This window comes from Sitophilus oryzae, unplaced genomic scaffold (genome assembly GCF_002938485.1).
Source record: "Sitophilus oryzae breed Bouriz unplaced genomic scaffold, Soryzae_2.0 scaffold_1693_pilon_pilon, whole genome shotgun sequence".
NCBI classification, from domain to species: Eukaryota; Metazoa; Arthropoda; class Insecta; order Coleoptera; family Curculionidae; genus Sitophilus; species Sitophilus oryzae.
In genome coordinates this window covers 2057253-2081511 of record NW_022146383.1, presented here as the reverse complement: position 1 = coordinate 2081511, position 24259 = coordinate 2057253, and the positions used below count along the sequence as shown (strand labels likewise).

At 33.7% G+C, this 24259-nt stretch overlaps 1 protein-coding gene across 2 annotated transcripts in view; it reads left to right on the top strand.

Moving 5' to 3' along the window:
- Positions 1–24259, top strand: part of LOC115881025 (integrin alpha-PS1-like) — a 222629-nt gene that overhangs the window by 195641 nt on the left and 2729 nt on the right. For both annotated transcript variants that reach the window (XM_030898379.1, XM_030898378.1), the window contains 10 exons: positions 10097–10192; positions 10396–10570; positions 13443–13862; positions 15367–15918; positions 16096–16499; positions 18290–18447; positions 18511–18737; positions 19567–19799; positions 21739–21977; positions 24019–24240. In XM_030898379.1, the coding sequence (XP_030754239.1) occupies positions 10097–10192; positions 10396–10570; positions 13443–13862; positions 15367–15918; positions 16096–16499; positions 18290–18447; positions 18511–18737; positions 19567–19799; positions 21739–21977; positions 24019–24240 (2726 nt within the window). The remainder of the gene's footprint in view (positions 1–10096; positions 10193–10395; positions 10571–13442; positions 13863–15366; positions 15919–16095; positions 16500–18289; positions 18448–18510; positions 18738–19566; positions 19800–21738; positions 21978–24018; positions 24241–24259) is intronic.

The following is a 24259-nucleotide window of genomic DNA, read 5'->3' as shown; positions in this document are numbered from 1 at the left end:
GAGGGTAAATGTTTCAATATCCGTTTGAAATTAACATCCTTCCACTACAATCGGAAAAATATAAAAGAATGTCAGCGCTGAGTCATCGTTTTCTCATTAAAATACCCCTTCTAGAACAAGAGAGCCCAGAATGGGAGTGCATGGGTGTGCGTATGTGCCCTCCGTCGTTTCAATAGCTAAAAACTGAAATGAAAAACGCCCTTGCATCGCCACTAGATGTCCCCCATGCGTTTGAACGTCATTTAATTACTTTTCAATTGGTCATTACTTGGCATTGATGAAAGTTTGCACATGGAACCGTTCTAAAGAAAAATTGATTACTTTTCATTCTGAAAAATTTAAATACCATGTATATAATGCTAAGACAGCAAGGAATTTAAAAATTTTATTTTATTTTATTTTTACATTAAAACCATGCCTTTACTTTTAGTCCTAGTCGTAACAGAGTGTTTGAGATGGCAAGTTTTGTGCATCGATCTTGCAAAAATTTACCGGGTAAATATTGTTATATTTGTGGGCGATTCAAGCTACACGCACACTGGTGCGATCACGGCCGCGATCACGATCGCGATCGCAATCAGAGCAGCGATAACATGAGCGATCATTCTTGCACATACCAACGCGTTCACGTTCACCGCCGGCGCCGTACCTGTAGGTATACATAGGTACAAATTAAAAATGTGAATTACGTATACCCAAAAAAACATTCTTAAATATTACTAATATACTAAATTAAAAAAATATAAACTCATCGGCAAAAGTCTTGCACCCTCTTACTATTATAATAAAAAATTACATTTCAAACTAATTTTTCGTGGAAATCAATAGATGCTAAAGTTATGTTAAAAAATAACACAAAAAAGGGAAAACTTTCACCAAGTTTAATAATATATTTTGCCAAAATACAAAAAAATGCAAATTCCATAAAGAAAAATGTTTGACAAAACAGAGAAAATAAATAAATAAATAATAAATTCCGACAAAATTAAGGTTACTAATATAGAGTATTGCCTCCTCGATTTGTTTTGAGTGTATCAAGTCGTCGGGGCATCCCCACTATAAAGTTGTTTATGGTTTCTTGAGGTAAGTTCTGCCATTCCTTTTGAGCGGCAATGATCAACTCCTGGCGATTTCTTGGTGGGTTATTTCTGTGAAATACAGCTCTGGTGATGTAGTCCCAGACACGTTCAATAGGATTCATGTCGGGGGAGAGTGGAGGCCAGTCCAGACGAGTTATTTCCCCTTCATTTAATGCTTTCTGGACCATCCTAGCTCTGTGAGGACGAGCGTTATCATCCATGAGAATAAAATTATTGCCAATTTCTTCTCAAATGTGAATGAGCTCTGTTCGCCTATTGTACATGATGCTACCTCAGAATATCTCAGTTCCTCTTTGATAAGGAGCAACAGCAAGGGCTGTATTCAAGCGATGCTGCCTCCATCCACACTCGCTGACGATAGTCATCACTGATCAAACCTATCCTGGTTTCGTCAGTAAAAATTAAGTGTCTCCACTGAGGTAATAACCAATTCTGGTGTTCTCTAACCCACTGTAGCCTCCTTTGCCTATGGTGTGAAGTTAATAGAGGGACTCGCAGTAGACGTCTACGCCGCAATCCAGCATTAGAAAGTCGCCTGGAAGTGGTTCGGCTTGATATCACTCGGTGGTAAGTTTGTTGAAACTGAGATCGTAGCTCTCGAATTGGAACTGACCGATTTCTTCTGGCAAATTGAGCTAAGTAGCGATCCTGTCGTTCAGTCGTTACCCTTGTACGGCCCAACCTAGGACGAGATCTTACATTTCCGGTGTCCATATATTGTTGTATAATTCGGCTTACAGTACTGTAGTACTGCTGAGACCTTCTTCATGCAAAGCGATAATTCGGGCCCTATCAAAGGCAGAAATTTCGTGCCCTGGCATTTCTGTCGCCTTTCACAACACTTACTACAAGATTGAACTCAAACTGAGAAACAAAATTTGACCGCAAATAGCAAAACCATACACATTCCATCGATAAGGTTTTCTTTCATTGCTTTTATGACCTATTTTTTGTAGACACATATAAGGGTATTTGTACACATAGCCACAACAATATGCTATGCAAAGAAATAGATTTATCTGGGGGGTGCAAGACTTTTGCCGATGAGGTATATAAAAATACTAAAAAAAAGTTAAAGACTAACGATACAGTTTGGGTTTTAATAAACATTAATAACGATAACAAAACTAACGATATTAAAGAAAACATCTGTAATACTCAAGTATACAAATAAAAAAAATTGTAAAGCTGCTATTATTGCCTGTATATAAGTCCGTTCATACTGTCATTTAAGCTGCATATATCATATGGAGGGTCACAAAGCAGGACCTCCTATGATTTTTTTAATAAAATTATATTATCATTTTTTAAAAAAAAATTCAAAATATTTTATTTGGTAATAGAGCATTGATATTCCGGTTCTATAAGATAATAATTAATTTTTAAAAAAAATAATATTTTCATGAAAAATTAGATGTGTTTTTTGGATTACCTCGAAAATCGTATCAAAAATGATACGAGGTACTGCACTGTGACCCTCGATATTGCGTTATGTTTTCCCATTCTCCTTTAAGGACCAGGCGAAGTTCATTTAATGAAGCTGGTATTGCTTTGCGACCTCTAATTTTCCTGCCAAGCATTTGCCAAACGTCGAACATGATGGGCAATTCATAGTAGTATATAATTCACAATAATCATCAAAGCCCCCTTCTCACATTGAAAAATAACTTCAAAAAAGAAATGAAAAATTGCAAATTGTTGGTGGAAAGCTCATTTCGCTCTTAAAAATTAACCAAGGCATAGTATATTGACATAATCCAAAAAAGAAAATGCTCAGAGACATGGTTCTGACCGTAAAATTATATTTTAGCAAAATTTACACATGAAATTATTGCACAGGGTGTTTTAAAGTTAAAGTAAAAAAAACAACCCCTCAATTAACCCTGTATAATATGCCAAATACTAAAGTTTATAAAATAACTGAGTTTACGAATAAAAGGTGATATAATTATATACAATTGGTAAAAAATTCATGAAAATAGGGTTAAAAATAACAAAAATATAACACTTTAAATTTGATCAAAAATTTCTCCGTTGCTTTTTTTGCACCCGAATAATGTAATATGATGCTTGCTAAATAAAAATGTGATTTTTTTTTATTTATTATCTCTATCTAACAAAAGAACTGTACGTGTTCGCTTTTTATTTTTAATTTTAATAGTACAGAATCGAATATAATCAGCCATTGTCACCAATGTTAGAAATGAAAAGTTCCAATTTCTCGATCAGAGATTCTCAATTAAAGAAGAGATTTTATTTCATCCTCGGTACATTTCTGGCTGTTTCAAACCCCCTTTCTAGACTATAAAACACTCGTTTTTTTATGTTATATACGTGTATGCCCCTCTAGTTGGTTCTCCAAGACCTGTCGCCCTTCACCCTTCAGCAATCAGAGAGTGCCCAAAGGGGTTTTTAGTGCGTTCTTTACGTTTCGAGTGGGGTGAATGTGTGCCTCGACTGGCTCAAATTGGAGCAGGTTTAATTTGTGCGACGTCAGGCTCAGGTTGAAGAGGAAACAATAAAGAATTTGAATATAAGATTAATATACAGGGTGTTTTTCAAAAGTGGCTCACCCCTATAACTTTTTAATTTTTTCAGATAAAAAAACGAAATTTCGTATATGTTATATCACAATTACTTTCGGTCACTCCCTGTATCACCGGAAATAACTACAACTTTTGATTTTTAAATGGTACCATCGGTATTGTATACTTTATTCGATAAAAAATTTCATTCTGAAGAGAATGACATCTAAGTAATTTCGATCTAGAGTGCCATGGCTGCTAACCATTAATTTTTAATCAAAGAGCTTTGAAAAAATAGATTTGATCATCTAAAGTTTTTAGTGTCTCTTCCTGGTCGTTTAAAAGATGCCCAAATCGTATTTTCAATCATAACTCAATTTGTTTAAATGGACGAGAGTGGTTCATTAGTATATTTGGAAAATCATTTTCTTACGAATAATTTGGTACCACACACTTGGTATTTCGAGTCAAATTGTCGTTATGAACCGCAGGGCCTATCGGTGGTCTGGGGGGGCCGTTGAAGGTTGTAAAATATTCATAATTTCAAATATAAATTTACGTAGCAGAGAAATTAGCATTTCTTGTTCACTAAAAGAAAGTTTTTTTTTATTTTGTTAATTTACTATTAGAAATTTTGTTTAGGTAAGTTTTATTCTAGGTTTTGTTAAAACAATTATTTATTTTTTAAAATCAGGATCAATTGTTGTTTTTTTCATTATTTATTTTGTTGAATATAATAATGTTAATTTATTTTTTTAAATTATTAAAAAAATAAAAATTAAAATAATTGTTTAATTTTTTTAACCCAAACTAACAAGAGAATTTTTGAATTTTATTGGAAAAGAGGGCCCGAATTTTTGCTTGGGCCTTAGGGCCCGACCATATGAAAAATAGGCTCTGATGAACCGCACGTTACAATTTCAAATAAACCATATGCGAAAATGTCCAAAGTTGACATATGATATGATGTGATATACAAAAAAAGCTTACAATATAAAAAACTAATTTTCTACGTCTGGACATGTAAAAATATAGAAAATTAGTTGGTGTAGAAAATTAATTTTCTACGTGTAGAAGAAACCGAGTCTATAACTGTCATTACATTTACATCGTATTTTTTTCATTAACAAACATGAGTTAAAAATATAAGAAAATTTGTTTCTAAGAAACGGTTTTAATATTTTTATTTGTATTTTAATTTATATTATTTGCATCTAATATCTTGATATACTACTGAGTCATTCCTTATTATGACAAATGACAAATCCGCAGAAATATGACACAAGAACCGAAAATTTAACAACGTTAGATGAAATTTGACACAATTGAGGGTTGATTCGTGCATAAGGGTGGTAATTACCGCTATGTTTGTCGAAAATTGAAACTTCTTTTGTGCTGTTCTTCTCATTCGTCATTCCATTCAATTATTTCTCGTAAAATGGCAGTTTAGGATCGACTATTGTAACCGAAGAACTACAATTTCAATTGAATCAGATTAAGTGATATTATTGGATTTAGAAAGTTAGTTAAGATTGTTACAGTAACATTTTTGGTAATATTAGTCTTTAGGTATGGATGACTTATTAACCGAATGATATTTGAAGGATTAACACTAATCGATTTGACAGTTTCTGTCATTTGTTCTCGTTATTTTTGTTTATATTTTGATTCAAATATTTTCTATACAGGGTGGTCCAAACTGTATTCCGGAAACTTCGGTTGTATGTATGTTCTAAAATTCTTAGTTTTGGAGAAACAGGGTGTAGAAGTTTTATTTTTATTTCGATTTTTTCCATATCGTTTCAGAAGTAACGTCAATATTTGGATAAAAATTGGTGTCTGGGAGTTCTTTGACATGGGAAATTTGATTTTGATTTCAAAAATGCTTAATCTGAGAACAATATGTCGGGAGTACCTATTTTACTAACCAAATTTAAAATTTCCTTTTTGAGATTAGTTGAAAGTAGTACCACCTTAATTTTGCTACTACCACCCAAAAAAAAACTACTACCACCTTAACTTTGCTACTACCACCCAAAAATAAATTACTACTACCTTAATTTTGCTACTACCACCTTAACTTTGCTACTACCACCCAAAAATAGACTACTACCACCTTAACTTTGCTACTACCACCCAAAAATAAACTACTACCGCCTTAACTTTGCTACTACCACTCAAAAATAAATTACTACCATATTAATTTTGCTACTACCACCAAAAAATAGACTACTACCACTTTAATTTTCCTAGTATTGCAGTGGTAGTAGTTTATTTTTGGGTGGAAGTAGCAAAATTAAAGTGGTAGTAGTTTATTTTTGGGTGGTAGTAATTTATTTTTGGGTGATAGTAGCAAAATTAAAGTGGTACCCAAAAATAAACTACAATTCACCACCTTAATTTTGCTATCACCACCTTAATTTTGCTACTACCACCAAAAAATAGACTACTACCACTTTAATTTTGCTACTTCCACCCAAAAATAAACTACTACCACTGCAATACTAGGAAAATTAAAGTGGTAGTAGTTTATTTTTGTGTGGTAGTAATTTATTTTTGGGTGATAGTAGCAAAATTAAAGTGGTAGTAGTCTATTTTTGGGTGGTAGTAGCAAAATTAAAGTGGTAGTAGTTTATGTTTTGGTGGTAGTAGCAAAATTAAAGTGGTAGTATTTTACTTTTGAGTGGTAGTAGCAAAATTAAGGTGGTAGTAGTTTATTTTTGTGTGGTAGTAATTTATTTTTGGGTGATAGTAGCAAAATTAAAGTGGTAGTAGTCTATTTTTTGGTGGTAGTAGCAAAATTAAACATCAAAATCAAATTTACCATGTCAAAAAACTTCCAGACACACATTTTCATCCAAATATTGACGTTACTCAGGATTTATTTGGAAAAAAATCGAAATAAAAATCAAACTTCTACACCCTGAATCTCCGAAACTAATCAATACAATTGAGCATTTTTTAGGCATGAACTTTTTTACTTACTTTTATCTGCAGAATATGCCGCCCATGTTTCCGGAATACAGTTCGACCACCCTGTATATGTATATTCTAATATTGGAAATATAGCCAGTTATAATATATCCTCTTGATCTACAACCAAGATACAGAGGGGTTAAAAGTGCAGTGAATTTTTTCGAGAAAAGGATGATGGTACGGCTGTTCTCGACTTATATCACTATTGTTTTATATTTTAAACAAATGGTTTTTTAAACAATACAACAGATAACTGAGATTAATTATGCAAATTATTATTTAACAAAAATATTTATAAAGTGGAAAACTAAACAGAAATTAAAAATTATTGTTTAACCAAACGCCAATAACAACGCTGTAGAATGTTGGGTTTCCATTTGATAGCAGCTTCTTTGACATAAACATATTAAAAACAATAACAATTGGATTATTAACGTTTATTATTAACTGGGTTTAACAAATTTAATAAAAATTCAGAGACCACGACGAAATAAAGTTTATATTTTTGAGTTACAATAAAACTCAAAAAAAATTGCGCTTGCTTTTATTTCTTTTTATTTTCTCCAGCCATTTGTGTGATGATAAAACTCCGTTTCCCCCCTTTTGACAGTTTGACAATTATTAATCTCTTCCAGCTTGTGTTTTATCAGTAATTTTGTATTTGATCCTGTTTTGCACCACGTTCACTGCATCGTTTCCCACCTAATTCACGTTTTTAGACAGTATTTTATCGATTTCAGCTACGTTTTTTTTATAATTTGTCTATCGATTTGTCTTAGTCCTAAGTTGTACATAAGCAGAGCATTGTCGAAATGTATATAGGCAAAGCAAGAAATGCACAAAAGTGTTTTTTTTACTGAATAATTCTTCAAAATCGAATTGTCCACTTGAAGCAACCTAAAGAATTCTAAGTTTATTGCAAAACAGTCACTAAAAGCTCCAGAAAATTTGTCATAGTGGCCTTTCTTTGAATGCAATAGAAGTTTGTTTCTGTCGATACAAACCAATTTTCAAAAAATAACTTTAACTATGATAATTTTAACTTCAATTCATTTAAATATTGATATTTCACAATTTTTTTTCTCTACAAACGATTTCCTCCCTATACAGAAATTATCAACGAAGATTATTTCAAAGACCACCATGACATTATTTTTTTTTTACTGTATTTGTAAATATACTCAGATGCAAAAAACCGCAACGGAGAAATTTTTGGTCAAATTTGATCAAAAATTGACTTTTTATCCAAAAAACAAAATGCTCAGGAGATAAATAAATCATGAAAATAGGGCCAAAAATAACAAAAATATAACTTATTTGAATTTGACCAAAAATTTCTCTGTTGCATTTTTTTGCATCTCAGTGTATTTTTTAGAAACTCGCTATTACAAAGAATACGTGGAATAATGTACCATACGATCGAAAAAAAACGGCGTCAAAGAAGGCTGTGGAATGACAATCGATATTTTCGGCGAGGTCAAGCCCTCGACGTCATTTACTAGGCCCGTACACTTTTTTATTTTCTAATGGCGTTTACTGCCTTTATTAATGTTAATTTTTGTCAAGTTTTATGACAATTGTTATAGTAAATAATATCTAGAGTTTGACCTGGCCAAAATTATCATCGATTGTCATTTCCCGGCCGTTTTTGACGCCGTTTTTTTTTTCTCGATCTTACGGTATTTAGTCAACTATGTAATAAACTAGCAGAGAACTTGATTTTCAAGAAAAAAAAAACACTTTTAACAGGCACCTATGATTTCGTAATTGTAGTATACTTTTTGCCACTTTTTTTCTAATTTTTAGGATATTGTTTACTTTTTTGTACATACTTTTATTAGTTCAAGCCCAGAAAGAATCAGAACAAGTACTGGGGAATATCCTTGCAGAACATTTTCAGTATTACACGATATTCTCATTACAACGAATGGACCAAATAAGCAAAAATATACAAAAGTATACACTGTGGTTCTAAAATATCCATAGTATCATAATATTTATACTGTAATATACCGTAACTTTTTTTATTTTTTAGATAAAAAACGAGATTTGGTATATTAGTATATGACATAAATTAGGATTGATTGACGTATACAACTGTTTTCGGTTTTCGGTCACTTCCTGTTTCACCGGAAATGACTGCAACTTTTAGTTTTTAAATTACACCCCCGATATATTTTTACTTTATTCAATAGAAAATGACACACTGAATATAATGATATCATATGTCAATTTTGGCATTTTTGCATATGGTTTATGTGAAATTATAAGTTGCGGTTCGTAACGAAAATTTGACTCGAAATACCAAGTGTGTGGTACCAAATTATTGGTACCAAATATGCTAAAGAGCCACAATCGTTCCATTTGAAAAAAATTGAGATATGATTAAAAATACGATTTGGGCATCTTTTAACCGCCCGGAACAAGACACGAAAAACATTAGACGATCTAATTTATTTTTCAAAGGCTCCTTGATTAAAAATTAGTGTTTTTAACACAGCCTTGAAATTTAAAATACAATTTTTTTAAGCGTTAATGTCAAAACTTGACATATGATATGTCATTCTATTCAGAGTGTCATTTTGTATCAAATAAAGAAAAATATACTGAGGAGCCATTTAAAAATGAAAATCTATAGTCATTTTCGGTGAAACAGGAAGTGACCGAAAACAATCGAATACACCAATCAATCCTAATTTATGTCATATATTAGAATACAAAATCTCGTTTTTTTATCTGAAAAAATAAAAAAGTTATAGGGGGTGAGCCACTTTTGAGACCCGGTATACGGATGGTATAGAGAGAAGTGGATATAAACTGTAAATTTAAAAAATGTTATGGATAACTGTAAAATTAAAAACATCCATGTTACATGTTGATTCAAAATTGTTTTAAAGTTTAATGATTTGTTAAGCAATTTTTGTATCAGATGTTAAAACTGTGTAAAAATATATCAAATATAGTAAGTCAGATTCTTTCTGGACAACTTAAAGTTTTATATTCATGTCACATTTTTATAAATATTTTTTCATAATATTGTTTTTAAATGTTGTATAGTAACATATTTTCCATGTTAAACAATATCCTGATTTTCTTTTTGCATACTACTAACATATTCAATTAGTAAAACTTTGAATAAAATTTTAAAACTTTATAAAAATAACAATAGTTCACCACAATACACCAAAAACTTTTTATTTTTAACTCTATGGGCTCACCTCTCACTAACGTTGTTAGCATTAGCAACAGATGTAAAAAAACTATATGAGAGTTTTTTTTATCATCTGCTGATGCTGCTAAAATAGTTAGCGAAACATAAGTCCTATGTTTTGGTATATTTTGGTGTAAACTATTTAGTGTAATTTTCTTGTTGTAATGCCAGTGTTCCAATTTCAACTGTATCCTTCAAAACTATTTGTGGCAAGATTCAAAGTTTTGCTAATATATTCTTTGTACTTACAACGTCTTTTAATTTGTGTTTTCTTTTCCTCTTAGCTCAGCTCGAAGGTTTTGATTATGGGGAAGAAGATGATGATACTTCATCCCTTAGTTTACCAGGAACTGATGAAATTAAAGATGGACAATGGCTAGGTAAGAGTAATATTGATACAGCCTATAAATGAAAGTCCAAATATTTATAATATTAAATCAATGGATTCTTGTTTTTTATCGTTCTTTATTTTTGGATTTGATATTTCTTTGCACAGTTATTTTGTTATACCTATAGTATATTTCTGGAGATATTGCTTTGTAAAGCACTTAAAAAACACTGTCTGTAGATTGAACAATTTTAGGAGTGACTGTCAAATCTCAAAAGCCTGGAGGTCTGGTGATGGTATGTGCGCATCGGTACATTCAAAGTGAGAATCTAACAAAGTACCACTATGGACAGGGACTTTGTTATCTCTTGGAGGCCAATCTGACTTTGAACGAAGCCTTGCAGTACTGCAAAAGCTTGCCCAAAGATAAGTAAGTATATAGGTATATACCATGGTATAAAGAAAACAAGGTATGATCGATAGCGGTTCCAATCTCGTTAAGTTTGCGCATACCACCTGTGACGTCATACGCCATACAAAAAAAATATCCATATTGTACAATTGCCACTAATAAAAAAAGACATAAAATAGGGAAGAATTAGGACATAACCCCAAAAGTTATGTCAAATCAACGAGCTTGACATTTGAAAAATTATTTTCATATTTATTGTGTCATCTGTTTGACAATTTGAAATTGGCGAGCGGAACTTGCCGACCAATGGTGCCGTTTATCACTTGTGACGTAGTGACCAACCTGCGCAATATCATACCTTGTATTCTTTGTATCATGGGTATATACCAATGATATCAAAATAAATTAGACCCGGCGACTTACATTTTGGCGAAATCCATCATTGCCTTAGAAAATTGCATGTATGCCAAATTTCCACTACCGGCCGCATTTAAAATGAAATCTTACCTACGTATACGTACGGGGATAGCTAACCCACATTGTAAACCAGGAATTCCATAATTCCAAATATAGATTACGTCGTAGAATATTTTAAACCGATAATAATTAAAGGTAGTAAAGTTAATAAGTAAAGGTTTAAATCTTCTGTAATTATAATTTTTAGAAATTAAGAAATTTAACATAAAACAATCGACAACGTCGCAACGCCAGCTGATGCCGAAAACGTACGCATTTTACTATCTTCACTCCTAAATTTAGGCAGCCAACAAAACATCCAGTTCGAATTCGTTCATAAATTGCTCTACGGCGTTGCCAATGTGTTGTAGTTTTTCGAAATGTTTTACGAGGTGATTTCCAGATATTTTAGTGTTTTGTGGTATTGTTTTTAGTGATTTTATTGATAAACAATAAGACAATGGTGCGAACTTGCTTAATTTGCAAAAATAGAGACGATTTAAACCTAGAAGTTTCATTTCGAAGGTGAGTAAGGCTATGTTACATCAGTGCGGTGCCGAAAGGTAAAATAGAGAAAAATCTTTGGAAATATGTATTAGTAAATCACACAGTTTTGGAATGTACCGTTATAAGTAATGAATTACATTAAGTTAGTTTCGTCACGTTTGGTTTTATTGAATATTTTGCTCATAATTTTTAATTATTAAAACCAAGTATACAAATACCAAGTATACAAATGCGATTAATTTGTTGAAAAGATATATAAAAAAATTAAAGATGCCACAATTACGAAAAATGTTCATAAGCGAAATACCATATGATCGAGAAAAAAAAACGGCGTCAGCGATGGCTATGAAATGAAGATCGCTGTAATTTTATATGTAAAATTATATGGGGAACGTGTCATCGATGTTCATTTCTAAGCCAACTGGAGTCCTTTTTTTTCTATCATACTGATTGTTATTAGGATTTTTAGTTGTTAAAGATGATTTTTTAAGTGTAAAATCAAAATAGATTTATATAATGATTGAAAAAAAAGTTAAGGGAAGAGTACGTTGGATATTACATACTAAATACCGAATGATCGAAAAAAACGGTATCGAAGACTGCTGGGAATAACAATCGAATATAATTTTGGCGAGGTCTATTTCTAGATGTCATTTATTAAAAATTGACATAAAGCTTGTCAAAAGCTAATACTAATTATAGAAAAATTATAAAAGGATAGAACGTTTCCAGAAACACAAACCGATATCCAAAAAAAAAATTTCGAATTTATACTACACCATTTAAAAATCAAATACAACCTTAAGGCCTACTACTGCCAGTAAGTGCCATTAAAAAATAAACAAGAGTAGGGGTCATGACATATTACCTCGCCAAAATTATCACTGATTGTCATTTTTACGCCGTTTCTTTTTTTCGATGGTATAATGTTTGTGGTAATAGAGCAATGTATTTTTTGTTTTGTTTATTAATGCTATAAAAATTATATAGTTTAAAAGATGAATGCATCTTTGTTTGATATGTTTTATAAAGCATTACTTTTTTTGTTTGGTAATTTCTAATGAAAAGTTAATTATTTATTCAGTACAAGGTCCCGATTATCCGCGAAGAAACTGTTCCAGAAATAAGTAAATATTTTAGAAATTTTCTTTTGTTTAACAAAGATCTTTATTATTGTTGCTATATAGTAATATTTTTATACCTAATATAAAATTGTAATTAGTCACGACAGTTTTAAAATATTCTCATTTTCCACCGTTGCTTCAAGCAAAATAATAACCATTAATTCACATAAATGTTTTATAAAAGTCGTCGTCGGCTCGTATTCATTGAATGCTTGATGGATTATATTACTACTGGAGCAATTTACAGACTTTATACTATGGAAATGTGCATATCATAATATTTCAATTAGTTATTTTCAATTTATTGGAGTACAGAAGTAGTCATTTTCAAAATTTGAAGAGCCATCGAGCACAACAATATATCGTATCCAAAAATCATACCGTATGATCGAATAAAAACGGCGTCAACGATGGCTACGAAATGAAGATCGCTGTCATTTTATATGTAAAATTATATGGGAAATGTCATCGATCGTCATTTCCAAGCCAACTGGACGCCGCTTTTTTTCCCGGTATTTACGCGGATATAATATTAAATTATATATTACAATCAAAGTAACTACGCCCATGACACACTTTCTCAAGATCTCTGAACAGCGTTGCCATTCTCACGGGAATCCTTCATGACTGCGATCAGCCCGTCTTGTTCCCACTCGTATAGAGCAAGAAACGAATGTCTGATTCTGATCTTTTCCATTTTATGAATGAAATGCCGGGTCTACTCTCACACAGTGTATACCAAAAAGTCATAAAACGAACTGATTATTTTTGTATTATTGTTTACTTATTTTTTCTGCCTTTAGACTTCATCAGCAATATGGTTTCTGTCAGATCGGAACCAGCATAGACTTTCCAGAAGATGGTTTCGCGCTAGTTGGATCTCCCGGTCCTTACACCTGGAGAGGAGCAATCTTTGCCAAGAGCACCATTGGAGACTTCTTATCCAGGGATAAAAATATTTACAAGAGTCCTGTGTCCGAAAGTGCCGAGCCTATAGACAAATACAGTTATCTAGGCATGAGCGTTGGTGGAGGACATTTCTTCTCCAAAGACGTCATGACGTACGTTTCTGGAGCTCCTAGATCCCTGATGAAGGGCCAGGTCTTCTTCCTGGAGAAGAATACCCCACATGAAGAGTTGAAAATCAGGATGAACTTGACTGGGGAACAGTTCGCTAGTAGTTTTGGATACGAACTTTTGGTGGTCGATGTTAACAATGATGGGTAAGTCAAAAAACTCCTGTTTTGGGTAAGTTCAGAGTTCGATGTCGACTATGAAGCAAACGTCGACAATGTCGAACAAGAGAAGTGATTAATACGATTTATCAAAAACATGATGGTGAAAACCTCACATCAATATCTGTTACCGTTTCGGAGTTACGGGGTGTTTTTCAAAAATGTGCATTTTTAACAAATCGCTGTAACTTTTTTGCTATGGAAAAGTTTGTATATTTATGAAAACATTTCACAACCTTTTTACGCAAGAATTTAATGGTCTAAGTATAATATTTTTAGAATTAATAATTTAAGAGTTATCAAAAGAAAAATTATTTTTTTTATTTGGGACACCCTGTATATTGTTAATTAACTAAACATTACTTAAAATTACCTTTCCAAAAATATAGCACACTTGATATTTTTAAAAGTTCACCACATTTAACTAGTAGGCTTTGGACCCCTTATTGATGATCTGCTCCTAATGGAACTTGAAAACATATTTTTCCAGCAAGACGAGGCCTCAGAACGCTGAAGTTATCAGCAAGTTTTTGCAGCCAATTTCGAGAATAATTGAATAGCTAACCAAGATCCCAGCCGTTGGCCATCGAGGCCGGCTGACTTAGCGCCTATGGATTTTTAACTTTGCGGAAGAATAAATGTTCTTATTTTTATATTGCCCGTAGAATCTAGACAAGAATTGGAAGTACTTTTCGTTTATGCGAGGGTATGTTTCACCCCCACTGAGATAATGAATTCCTCGAGAAATGTTCAAAAACGGTTCCGTCTGTCCATAACAGAAGACGGTCGATATGTCGAACACCTGTAGCAAAATCATGCGTCTTGGTTTGCTATTTACTTTTATTGTTATTAGATATAGTTTAAATATATTGATGTTGCTAAATATAGTTTAAATATAGTTTAAAAAATTGCAAATAGTATTTTCGTTTGAATTGCTGCTCACAGCTAGAATTTTTTTGCATTACAGCCGGCGCCGCTCAAAGCCTACTTATTCAAAGTGGGCGAATTTTTAAAAACTCTATATCTCGAAGAGGAATCGAACAAAATATCAAGTATGCTATATTTTTGGAAAGGTAATTTTAAATTCTTTTCTATGAATTAAAAATATACAGGTTATCCCATAAAAAATCAAATTTTCTCTTGATAATTTTTAAATTATTAATTTCAAAAAAAATAATACTTGTACCAAACCAAAACCATTAAATTCTACGTAAAAAGGTGCACTGGATATGTTTCATTTGTTAAAAATACACATTTTTGAAAAACACCCCGTAATTCCGAAACGGTAACAGATATCCATGTGCGGTTTTCACCTAAGGTTTTCACCATCATGATTTTGATAAAAATTGAGCTCCAGACACCGATACTATTTTGCATCTATCTCCTATAGAAAAGGATATTTAACCCTTTAAAAGCGTCCAATTTGACCCACCCTGTCCAAAGTATTTAATATAAAATATAATTTGTTAAATATCCTTTTTTTCTTCCACAGTTTTGACGATCTACTAGTAGGAGCTCCGTTCTACTACAATGACAACAAGGCGGGAGGTGCAGTCTACATCTACTACAATCTACGGAACTGCTTGGTAGACCCCTACCAAAACTGTACCTACGATAAGGTTCTCTACGGTTGGGAACAATCCAGGTTCGGATTCTCCATGACGTCCATCGGAGACATCAACAAAGATGGATACAACGATGTAGCCATTGGAGCTCCGTATCACAACGATCACGGAGCCGTTTATATTTTTTTGGGTTCACAAAATGGCTTGGTTCCGAAAGAATCACAGTTGCTGGAATTCCCCCAACTTAGACCAGGCTCAAAACTTCGAACGTTTGGATATTCCCTGAGCGGAGGCCTGGATATGGATAACAACGGATATCCGGATCTGTTGGTTGGAGCGTACGAGGCTGAGAGGGCTCTCCTGTTCCTCACCAGACCCATTATAGATATCCATATCCAGATATTCAGTGAGGATAAGGATAATTTCAATGTGTCCAAGAAAGGATGTGCTGCAGATCCGTTTAACAGAAACAATACATGGTAAGACAATCATCTTCCTCTAGGAGATGCCAGACTGAGTGGTGGGAAAGCTATTAGTCAGATGCTAGGGGGAATCCCCTCTAGCTGAATCTAAGGAGCATCTAACTGGCTTGTCCCTGGCTGTAGTGTCGTGGCCTTTTGGGTTGTATAAAGATTTACCTTTTTCTTTGATTTCAGCTTCTCCGTTAGATCTTGCTTCAGAATCGGCGGCGAACTGCGCAACACCCACGACCTCTCAGTGGTATCAAACATCTCAGAAACCGGGAAATTCTCGAGAATTTGGTTTAACGACGACCATCACAAAGATAAGAGGTCCAACGTGAAGAGGGACGTGATTCTAGTCACGGACTACAAGCAACCTCAATGCCAGGACTATGTGGTGTACTTGAAAGAAGGAGTAAGTGATATACTGACTCCTATCAAGTTCACTGTCAAGTATTCGCTGGAAAAGGACACTCCGCATTCGCCCATTTTGAACACGAGTTCGACCACTCAGTTTGAAGCGACGTTTCAGAAGAACTGCGGTTCTGATGATGTCTGTGAGAGTTATTTGGATTTGAGTGCGGACACCAATTTGGAAAGTAAGTATACCCAAGTAGCATTTTCACGACTTGCGACCACATGTTTACTAAACACAACGTTGGATTAGTTACAAAAAATAGTTAGTGCCGTACCTTGGGTATTAAAATAAATGTAAACGTTGTTGTAACGTTGTGCCGACGTTGAACTAGTACTACAACAAAGTAAAAGCTTCTGCTACGTCGAATAAACGTTGTCTTGTAACCTTTTTTGCTTAAGTGATATTTAGGTGATTCGGACAACGTAACTATAATGTTGGGCAATAAAGAGTTTTCCGACGTTACTTTCAGGACCTATTCCAACGTTATGCAAACGTCGTCTGTTTTACTAATTCCAACGTTGTTTAGATTTCCTTATTCTTACGTTGGTAGGACGTCGAGCCACTACCTTTTTGCAACTGTATTGAAACATAACCTTAAATTTTAAATTTTCACTTCATTGTTCTGTTCAGTCAGACAGTTCAGTGCTGTTTTTGTTTTTATAAAAAAAAACTTAATTAAAATGGGACATAAGAAAGGTACATATAAAACTAAATTTATATATACATCGACATATTACCGACATTTTATCCACTCCTTCGTTTATTTAGAATATGGGCGGCACAAGCTAGACTCTAGGATGACTAAATTAGGCAATCTTGCGACTAGTATACTACCTGTTAAGGCTGAATTGCGACTTTATTAGTCCGGTATGCGACTACTCGAACTACTCCATCTTAATCTCCAAAACAACACAGTGAAAGCCGCCATGTTGTTGAATAAGAAAATGTTTCGTTTCTAAAATAGCAATTCCTGTTTTTTGAATACACTAACTTGAAATATTTGACCCTAAACAACATGCGGAAACAATTTTTTCGACTGCGAATAAATTATTCTCATTTTACTAAAAAAAAATTCAAGAAATGTTTTAAAACTTCTTTAATTTTAAGGCTCATTAGTATTTTTCAAAGTAGAAACAATACATTTATCAATAAAGTTGTTTGCGTTTAACTTTTTTGCCTTGAGTAACGAGTTACAGAGTCGGTTAAAGTGTTTCAATAATTATGATCTTCAAACATCCTCCACACAAAAATACTTTTGTTTTGTTTTCCTTTACTGCCACCTGGCATATGTCTCTAACTAAATAATAAAAATAATATTTTTACTATAATTATCCCAATTTAAGATAAAACGCGACTTAGACGCCATATTATTATAGTTTTGTATTTCTGTGAATTAGGATTTTAAACAACATTGCAGTTTGTACTAAACTAGGCTGCTAGCCAACGTCGGTATCCAACGTCGTTTCGACCCAAAAATTATTCTCCAAACTAGTGCAGACTAGGGTTGGCACGTGGTTGTGCCGACGTTGCGCCCCGACGTTTGGTCGCGTGACACAACGTTGTCCCGACATCCAAATGCTGCTTGGGAATTTTTTTCATCATGCGGGTTCAGATGGTTCAAGAAGCCGCATACGTTAAGTTACTAAAACGGCTGGTACCTCTAAATAGGTATTAAAAATACTATATGATCTAAGACGTACTTAAAATTTTCTAAACAATACGAACTGATCTCAGACACACGCTAAAACTAATATTTGACAAATAACGATGACGTAACAGTGAACGATGGTTGAACAGTCTTTACATTATACCGTATGATCGAAAAAAACAGCGTTAAAGAATGACAATTTATGAAAATTTTGGCCAGGTCAATCTCTAGACATCTTTTACTAAAACATTTTATGTTTTTGATGTGATCTTCTCTTTCTATTCAAAGCCACACACATTACTAATATTTTTATTTTTTTGCAGGAAATACAAATGGAGAATACAGGGTAGAGTCGCTGAATAAAGAATTTATTATTGTGGCCAATATCAGCAATCTTCGCGAGTCAGCTTACGAGGCCAAATTGTTCGTCTTCCATCCAAAAGCGCTCAGCTTTGTCAACCTTCAGACCGATAACACTCAGGTAAAAATTCATTATTCAGCTGGAACTAGAACAAAATAATATACAAGGCGTTTTCTCTTCTAGATCCAGTGTTCCGTTAAAAATGGCGTTCTGGTTTGCGAGCTGGGCAACCCTTTTAGGGCAAATGCGTCTGCTTCGGTAAGGTTGAGGTTTCAAATCAGCAAATCACCGAAAGAACAAAAACTGGACATTTCCCTCAAAGTTAATTCTACTTCGAAGGAATTATCTGACAATACCGAAATAAAGATGGTGGCCATATTACAAAAAGTGGCAGAGTTCAATTTTGTAGGGTAAGTACTATTTTTTCAAGGATTGTTTTTTTATTACCTGTTAAGCTCTGCCTGTTTTGCATTACGATCTGTTTCTAAGGAGCTTAACTTGTCAGTAGCTAGAACCGTTTATTATGCACTTTTTGAGTCGCACCTCAGATATATGCCCTTCCATTCTGGGGTACGTGATGTGCGACTCAATTTGACCGCATTTTCAAGCTCCAGAAGAGACCTGTTTGATATTCACTGAGACTAAACAGCAGAACTCATTGCCAGGACTTTTTTAAAAAATTAAAAATATTAACTCTTCCTTCCTTATTTATATTTGAATCCGTTTGCCTAATACGTAAGCATGTATCAGCTTCTCAAGATAGGCCATCTCACACTTATCCACTCAGGAACGCGGAGCAAGATCTTTATCTACCTACCCCACGCTCAGAGTTAGTTAAAAGTTCAATATTATACAACTCGAAAAAATGCACAATCACCTGCCATTTGAAATCAAATCCATAACATTATTTTCTTCATTTCGCAAAGCATTGAAATCTTATTTACTAGACCAGGCTTTCTACGCCATAATTGACTTATATTTTGATAATCGAATTTGATTTTGTAAACACTGGTCTAATATTTGCCATTACTATAAACTTACTAAATATTTTTGAATGTTATTTAATTTTTTTTATTCTTTGACATTGTAAACATTTATAAATGTTTATTTTAAACAATAAGACTGACAATGTAATTTGTATACTTGTTTTGTATTCTGTTTTGTTTTTTTACTTTACCTTTGTCTACAAATTGTAAAATTTTTTGACAATAAAGGCATTTATTATTATTATTATTACAGGAGAGGCACCACAAACTTGTTCTTTGGTGGTAAAGTAGTTGGTGAATCAGCAATGAAACACTTGGAAGACATAGGTGCAAGGGTAGTACATCAGTACCACATTGACAACAGAGGAGAATGGGACTTGCCTGAAATCAAGGTTCATATCAGGTGGCCCTACCAAGTACGACCGGGTAGAGAAGGTGCCGAAGGAAAATGGCTGCTTTACCTGGAAAGTGAACCAAAAGTTGTGGGTGAGTTCATTATAAAGCAAGAAGTAAAGTTATTAGTTTAGCAAGAGAAAGTATAACAGACAGATTACATCCAAAAATTGACAGAAAAAAAAATTACTTTTAAATTAAAATTACAGGTAACTGTCAATGTAAAATATTCTGTCGTTGGACAGGTGAGAATACAATGGTTGTATTTTTATAAACCGTTTCGGAAATCATGGTATATTGTAGGTAAATTCTAAACGCAATTTTGCAGAGACGTCAATTTTAAGTTTTCCCAAATATGTTTTGTTCTACATGGGTAAAACTGACGTTTGCTTCTACTACTCTTTTTCTACTACTCTGTTTCATTCCGTCTGTTATAGAGTGAAAAAATTCTCAAAAACTTATCGAAATGATGTGGTTTAAACCAAAAAAGTTGACATTATTCTGAGTAAATTTCTGGGAATTTTATCCACACAAATGTTTCTGAATATTCATTAGCACAATTTACAAGCACTGCTACATCTCTGACTAATTCACTTGATAAAAGTGTTTATTTTTATCGGATCACTCTTAGAAACTCTCTATTTTACATGTATGGCCCCACGTTGGGCGCCAACTATAATAGAAAGAAAAAAGAATTCATATATTCAAACAACATTCATTCAATATTATTTCAAACATCTATTAAATTAATAAAATTAAACGGCTTATACATGAGATAGAAAGATTCTATAGCACCTATTAAAGCATTTACATCAGAGTCTTGTAGAATGTAGAATGTTTGGGAGGGGAGTTAATCACCGCGACCTTATAGATCTATTGTGTGTTCCCCTTTCTTGAGTTATAACTCATCATACAGTCTCAGGGCTTTAACAAAAGTCAGTATCTGAGACGGCTCCACAGAGACCAGCTCTCCATCCTCGACATCAGACGTACCAAAGTTCATGGCACGAATGGTCGTCGTCTCGGCACACTCAGTGATAAGGTGTTCTGGTGATTCCCCATTTTCCCCACAAAATCTGCATTCGCCGTTGTTTCTCAGCTTCAGCCTACTGAGGTGTTGGTTGAGGAGACAGTGTCCTGTTAGAAACCCCGTAACAATCCGAAGATTGTTTTTACTTAAATCAAGAAAAACCTTTGATTTTTCTCGGTCATAAGTTCTGAGGAACTTTTTCGAGTGTCTTAGACCGTTGGAGGACACCCATTCCAAGTTATGGATGGATTCTTCCAGATTCTTCAGTTCCGCTTTCAGTTGGTTCCCGTTTGGAAAATAGAACGGTTCTGGTCCAGTTAGTGGAGTGTTCGCTCCTTTTCTAGCTAGATCATTTGTTTTTTCATTGCCTTCTATCCCTTGGTGAGCAGGCACCCAGAGTAGGAGGACTTTATTTTCTTTGCCTAATTTTATTTTCTTTGCCTAATTGCCCAATTTCATTGTGGAAATGATGTAATGTGATTTTGTTTTCATTTTTCTTTACTTTTAAACCCAAAGTGCTCGGATTGGACGAATTCAATGAATTTTCTCAGGGCTATAGTTGAATTTGCGGCCAAACGAAGAATCTGTACCATGTTGAATAAGTTTCTGGAAATTTAGTCCACACAGAATTGTTCCCGAATGTTTACTAGCACAGTTCACAAGCACTGTTACGCCACTGACTAATACAATTGATAGAGCTGACCATTTTTATGGTAAAACTCTCTATTTGACACATGTATATATGTACTCCCACGTTGGGCGCCAAATATAATAGTGAAGTGGAATAAAAAAACTGAAATATTTCACACATCTATCTATTAAATTAATAAAATTAAACGGGTTATACATGCGATAGTCTCTCTTTCTTTTCCCCCAGTGATGTTTTCTAAAAGTAACTTTTTTATTTTTTAAATTGTTGTGGCGACATACCCAATAAGATTTTTTTCCAAGAAATTCGTGTGTATATGTAAACCTTTTTTAACATTTTTTCTTCTTTTTTAGGGGTCGGGTCCAGTTTTTGTAGCATCAGCGAGGATAACGTAGTCAATCCTCTAGGCTTGCAACTGTTGACGCCCAGCTCGAATGAGCCGGAAAACCTTAGTATGTTACCTAGCGACCTCATGCATCAGCAATCTAATTTTAGCGATACAAGGAGGAGGAGAAGAAGACGTGACATTGAAGGTACAGCGGCCTGGAAGGATATAGTCAAGGAGGGAATCAAAAGAAAGATAATTATTATGGTGAGTAATTGGAGAAGACATTCTTAATTTTTAGGAAAAAAACGGAACCCTTATATAATTATTTGTTGTCTGTTCATCTGTCTGTCAAGACCATTTATTACGGGAAAGCCTTTACAGTTCCTTGAAGCTGTAAAAAAATCAAACTTTAAGTTAATGTAAAAAAAAGATACAGCCGTTTATGCTGCAAAAAACGTATATTTCGACACTCTCAAGGGAAACAAAATTTACAGGGTATTTTCCGTTAATCTAGAATTATGAAATTTGGCAAGCAATACCGTCTAAAGCTTGATTTTCATGCGTCCGTCATCCGTTGATACGCCGCACAGTGTAACGAAAACTAAAATAGTGGGACATTGGTATTTTTCTTCAGTTAACACTATTCTTGCTGAAATTTTTTGACAGAAATTAAATAATACGACTAGGAATTTTTGCTACAGGGCGAAAAGAGTAAAAAAAGGCGTAATGGAAGGTCAAAAAAATACGAAGTTTTATAAAAGGACTTTACAGGTATATTTTTTTACTTACGAAGAGTTTATAGCTCTTATGGACCAAAAACGTTAACAAATTACTGTCGAACAATCATTTATCTCCCGCTAATATGTCAAAACTCAATCAACATTCCTAAATATTCAAATAATCAAGGATAAATTAGATAAGACTGCAAAACTCAAAGAGAACGACACAAGTAGCAAATATCTTTTAACAGTATTAAATAATATGATAATATGCGAAAAAAAAACGTATTCAACTTCAACAAAAGAAACCATAATACACACCTCACAAAAAATTTCGCAACACTTATATTTTTCGTAGTATTTATTCTTGAAACACTTCAAACATTTTTATGTGAAAAACTTAAATCTAAAGTCTGCCTGAGTTATGATATACTTTCCATTCCTTAACAAGTTGCTATTAAGCAAATAACTTTTGAGATTATTGTTAACCAAGAGAATTTAAGAATATTTTGCAGTTTTCCAAATTAATAAGTGATGCGATAATTTATGTGGGGTGCATATTATTCCAAAATAACATAATATGTAAGGCACTTACATAAAACATGCTTAAAAATAATTCTCAATTTCTTCTCCATCCATATACAAGAACTCTTTCGCTTCCGGAAACAAGTCTACTTTTTTATTTTTAGAGTGCTTTGGTCGCAGATGTGAAAGTAGAGGATTTGAATATATCAATAAGTTGTGCAATATCTCTTCAATAGTTTCCTTAGGACCACTCTTCCTGGAAAAATTTTGGCGGAACGATCGAAATTTTTTGTTTCTTGATTCAGATGCTTCTTCGGACATTTTGCCGATGGGTATAAATTGAAAACGTTCACAGATATCTGCACCATGAATCAAAAGCATATGAATGCTTGAAGGCATATAATACCAACCGTAAAGGGAAACAAATAGTTCTGCTGTCTCTTTCATGTCACCAAACTACGGTCGAATCAATGGAAAACGTAATTATTGCCGAAGAAATTTATTTTTTTCTTCCAGGTTCGGATCTATGTGGATGAAATTTATATGTAACAGTATACTAGAAGGTTCACTCTATGATATTTTGTATATAACTATAACTTTGCGCGAATGTAAGCGTTTTTTTTGGAAGTCATAATAAACATGTAGAAACTAGACTTGAAAAAAATTGGGACATTTTTTTCAGGTTTGTTGTTGGTAACAGACCTCTCTTTACGGAAAAAAATTGTTGAAATTGAACAACACAAGGAAACTTCTGAAAATAATAAATTTCATTGTATGAAATTTTTGTACAGATTTGGTAAATTAAAGAAACCATAACTTTAACCCGCCATAACTCCCCGACTAAGAAGTCAACTCAAGAAATATCTCACATGGGGGAGCTCTGGGATATCCTTTATCCATCTATATAGAAAACTTGATGAATTAATTGTTTTGTTTTTTGGGCTAATGTCCCGCATTTCCCGATTTCGTTACACTGTGCGCCGATGGTCCGACGGCGCTCTGATCGGTCATAGCGTTTTCCCGCCACTTTTCATCCGTTAATTTTTTAATATTCTTTTCAGGATTGCATGGAAAATGCCAGATGCGTGGACATACTGTGCTACATCGGCTCTTTAAAGAAGCAGCAAGCACCAGTCTACGTGGAAATCAAGTCCAGGATATGGAATTCCACATTGGTAGAGGACTACAGCAACGTAGACTGGATCAATATCCGATCTGTGGGAGAAATCAGCATAGACGACTCGAGTTTCGTCACGAAGCCCGATCAAAGTTTCACTTACGCAGTAAGTATCCTAGATTATA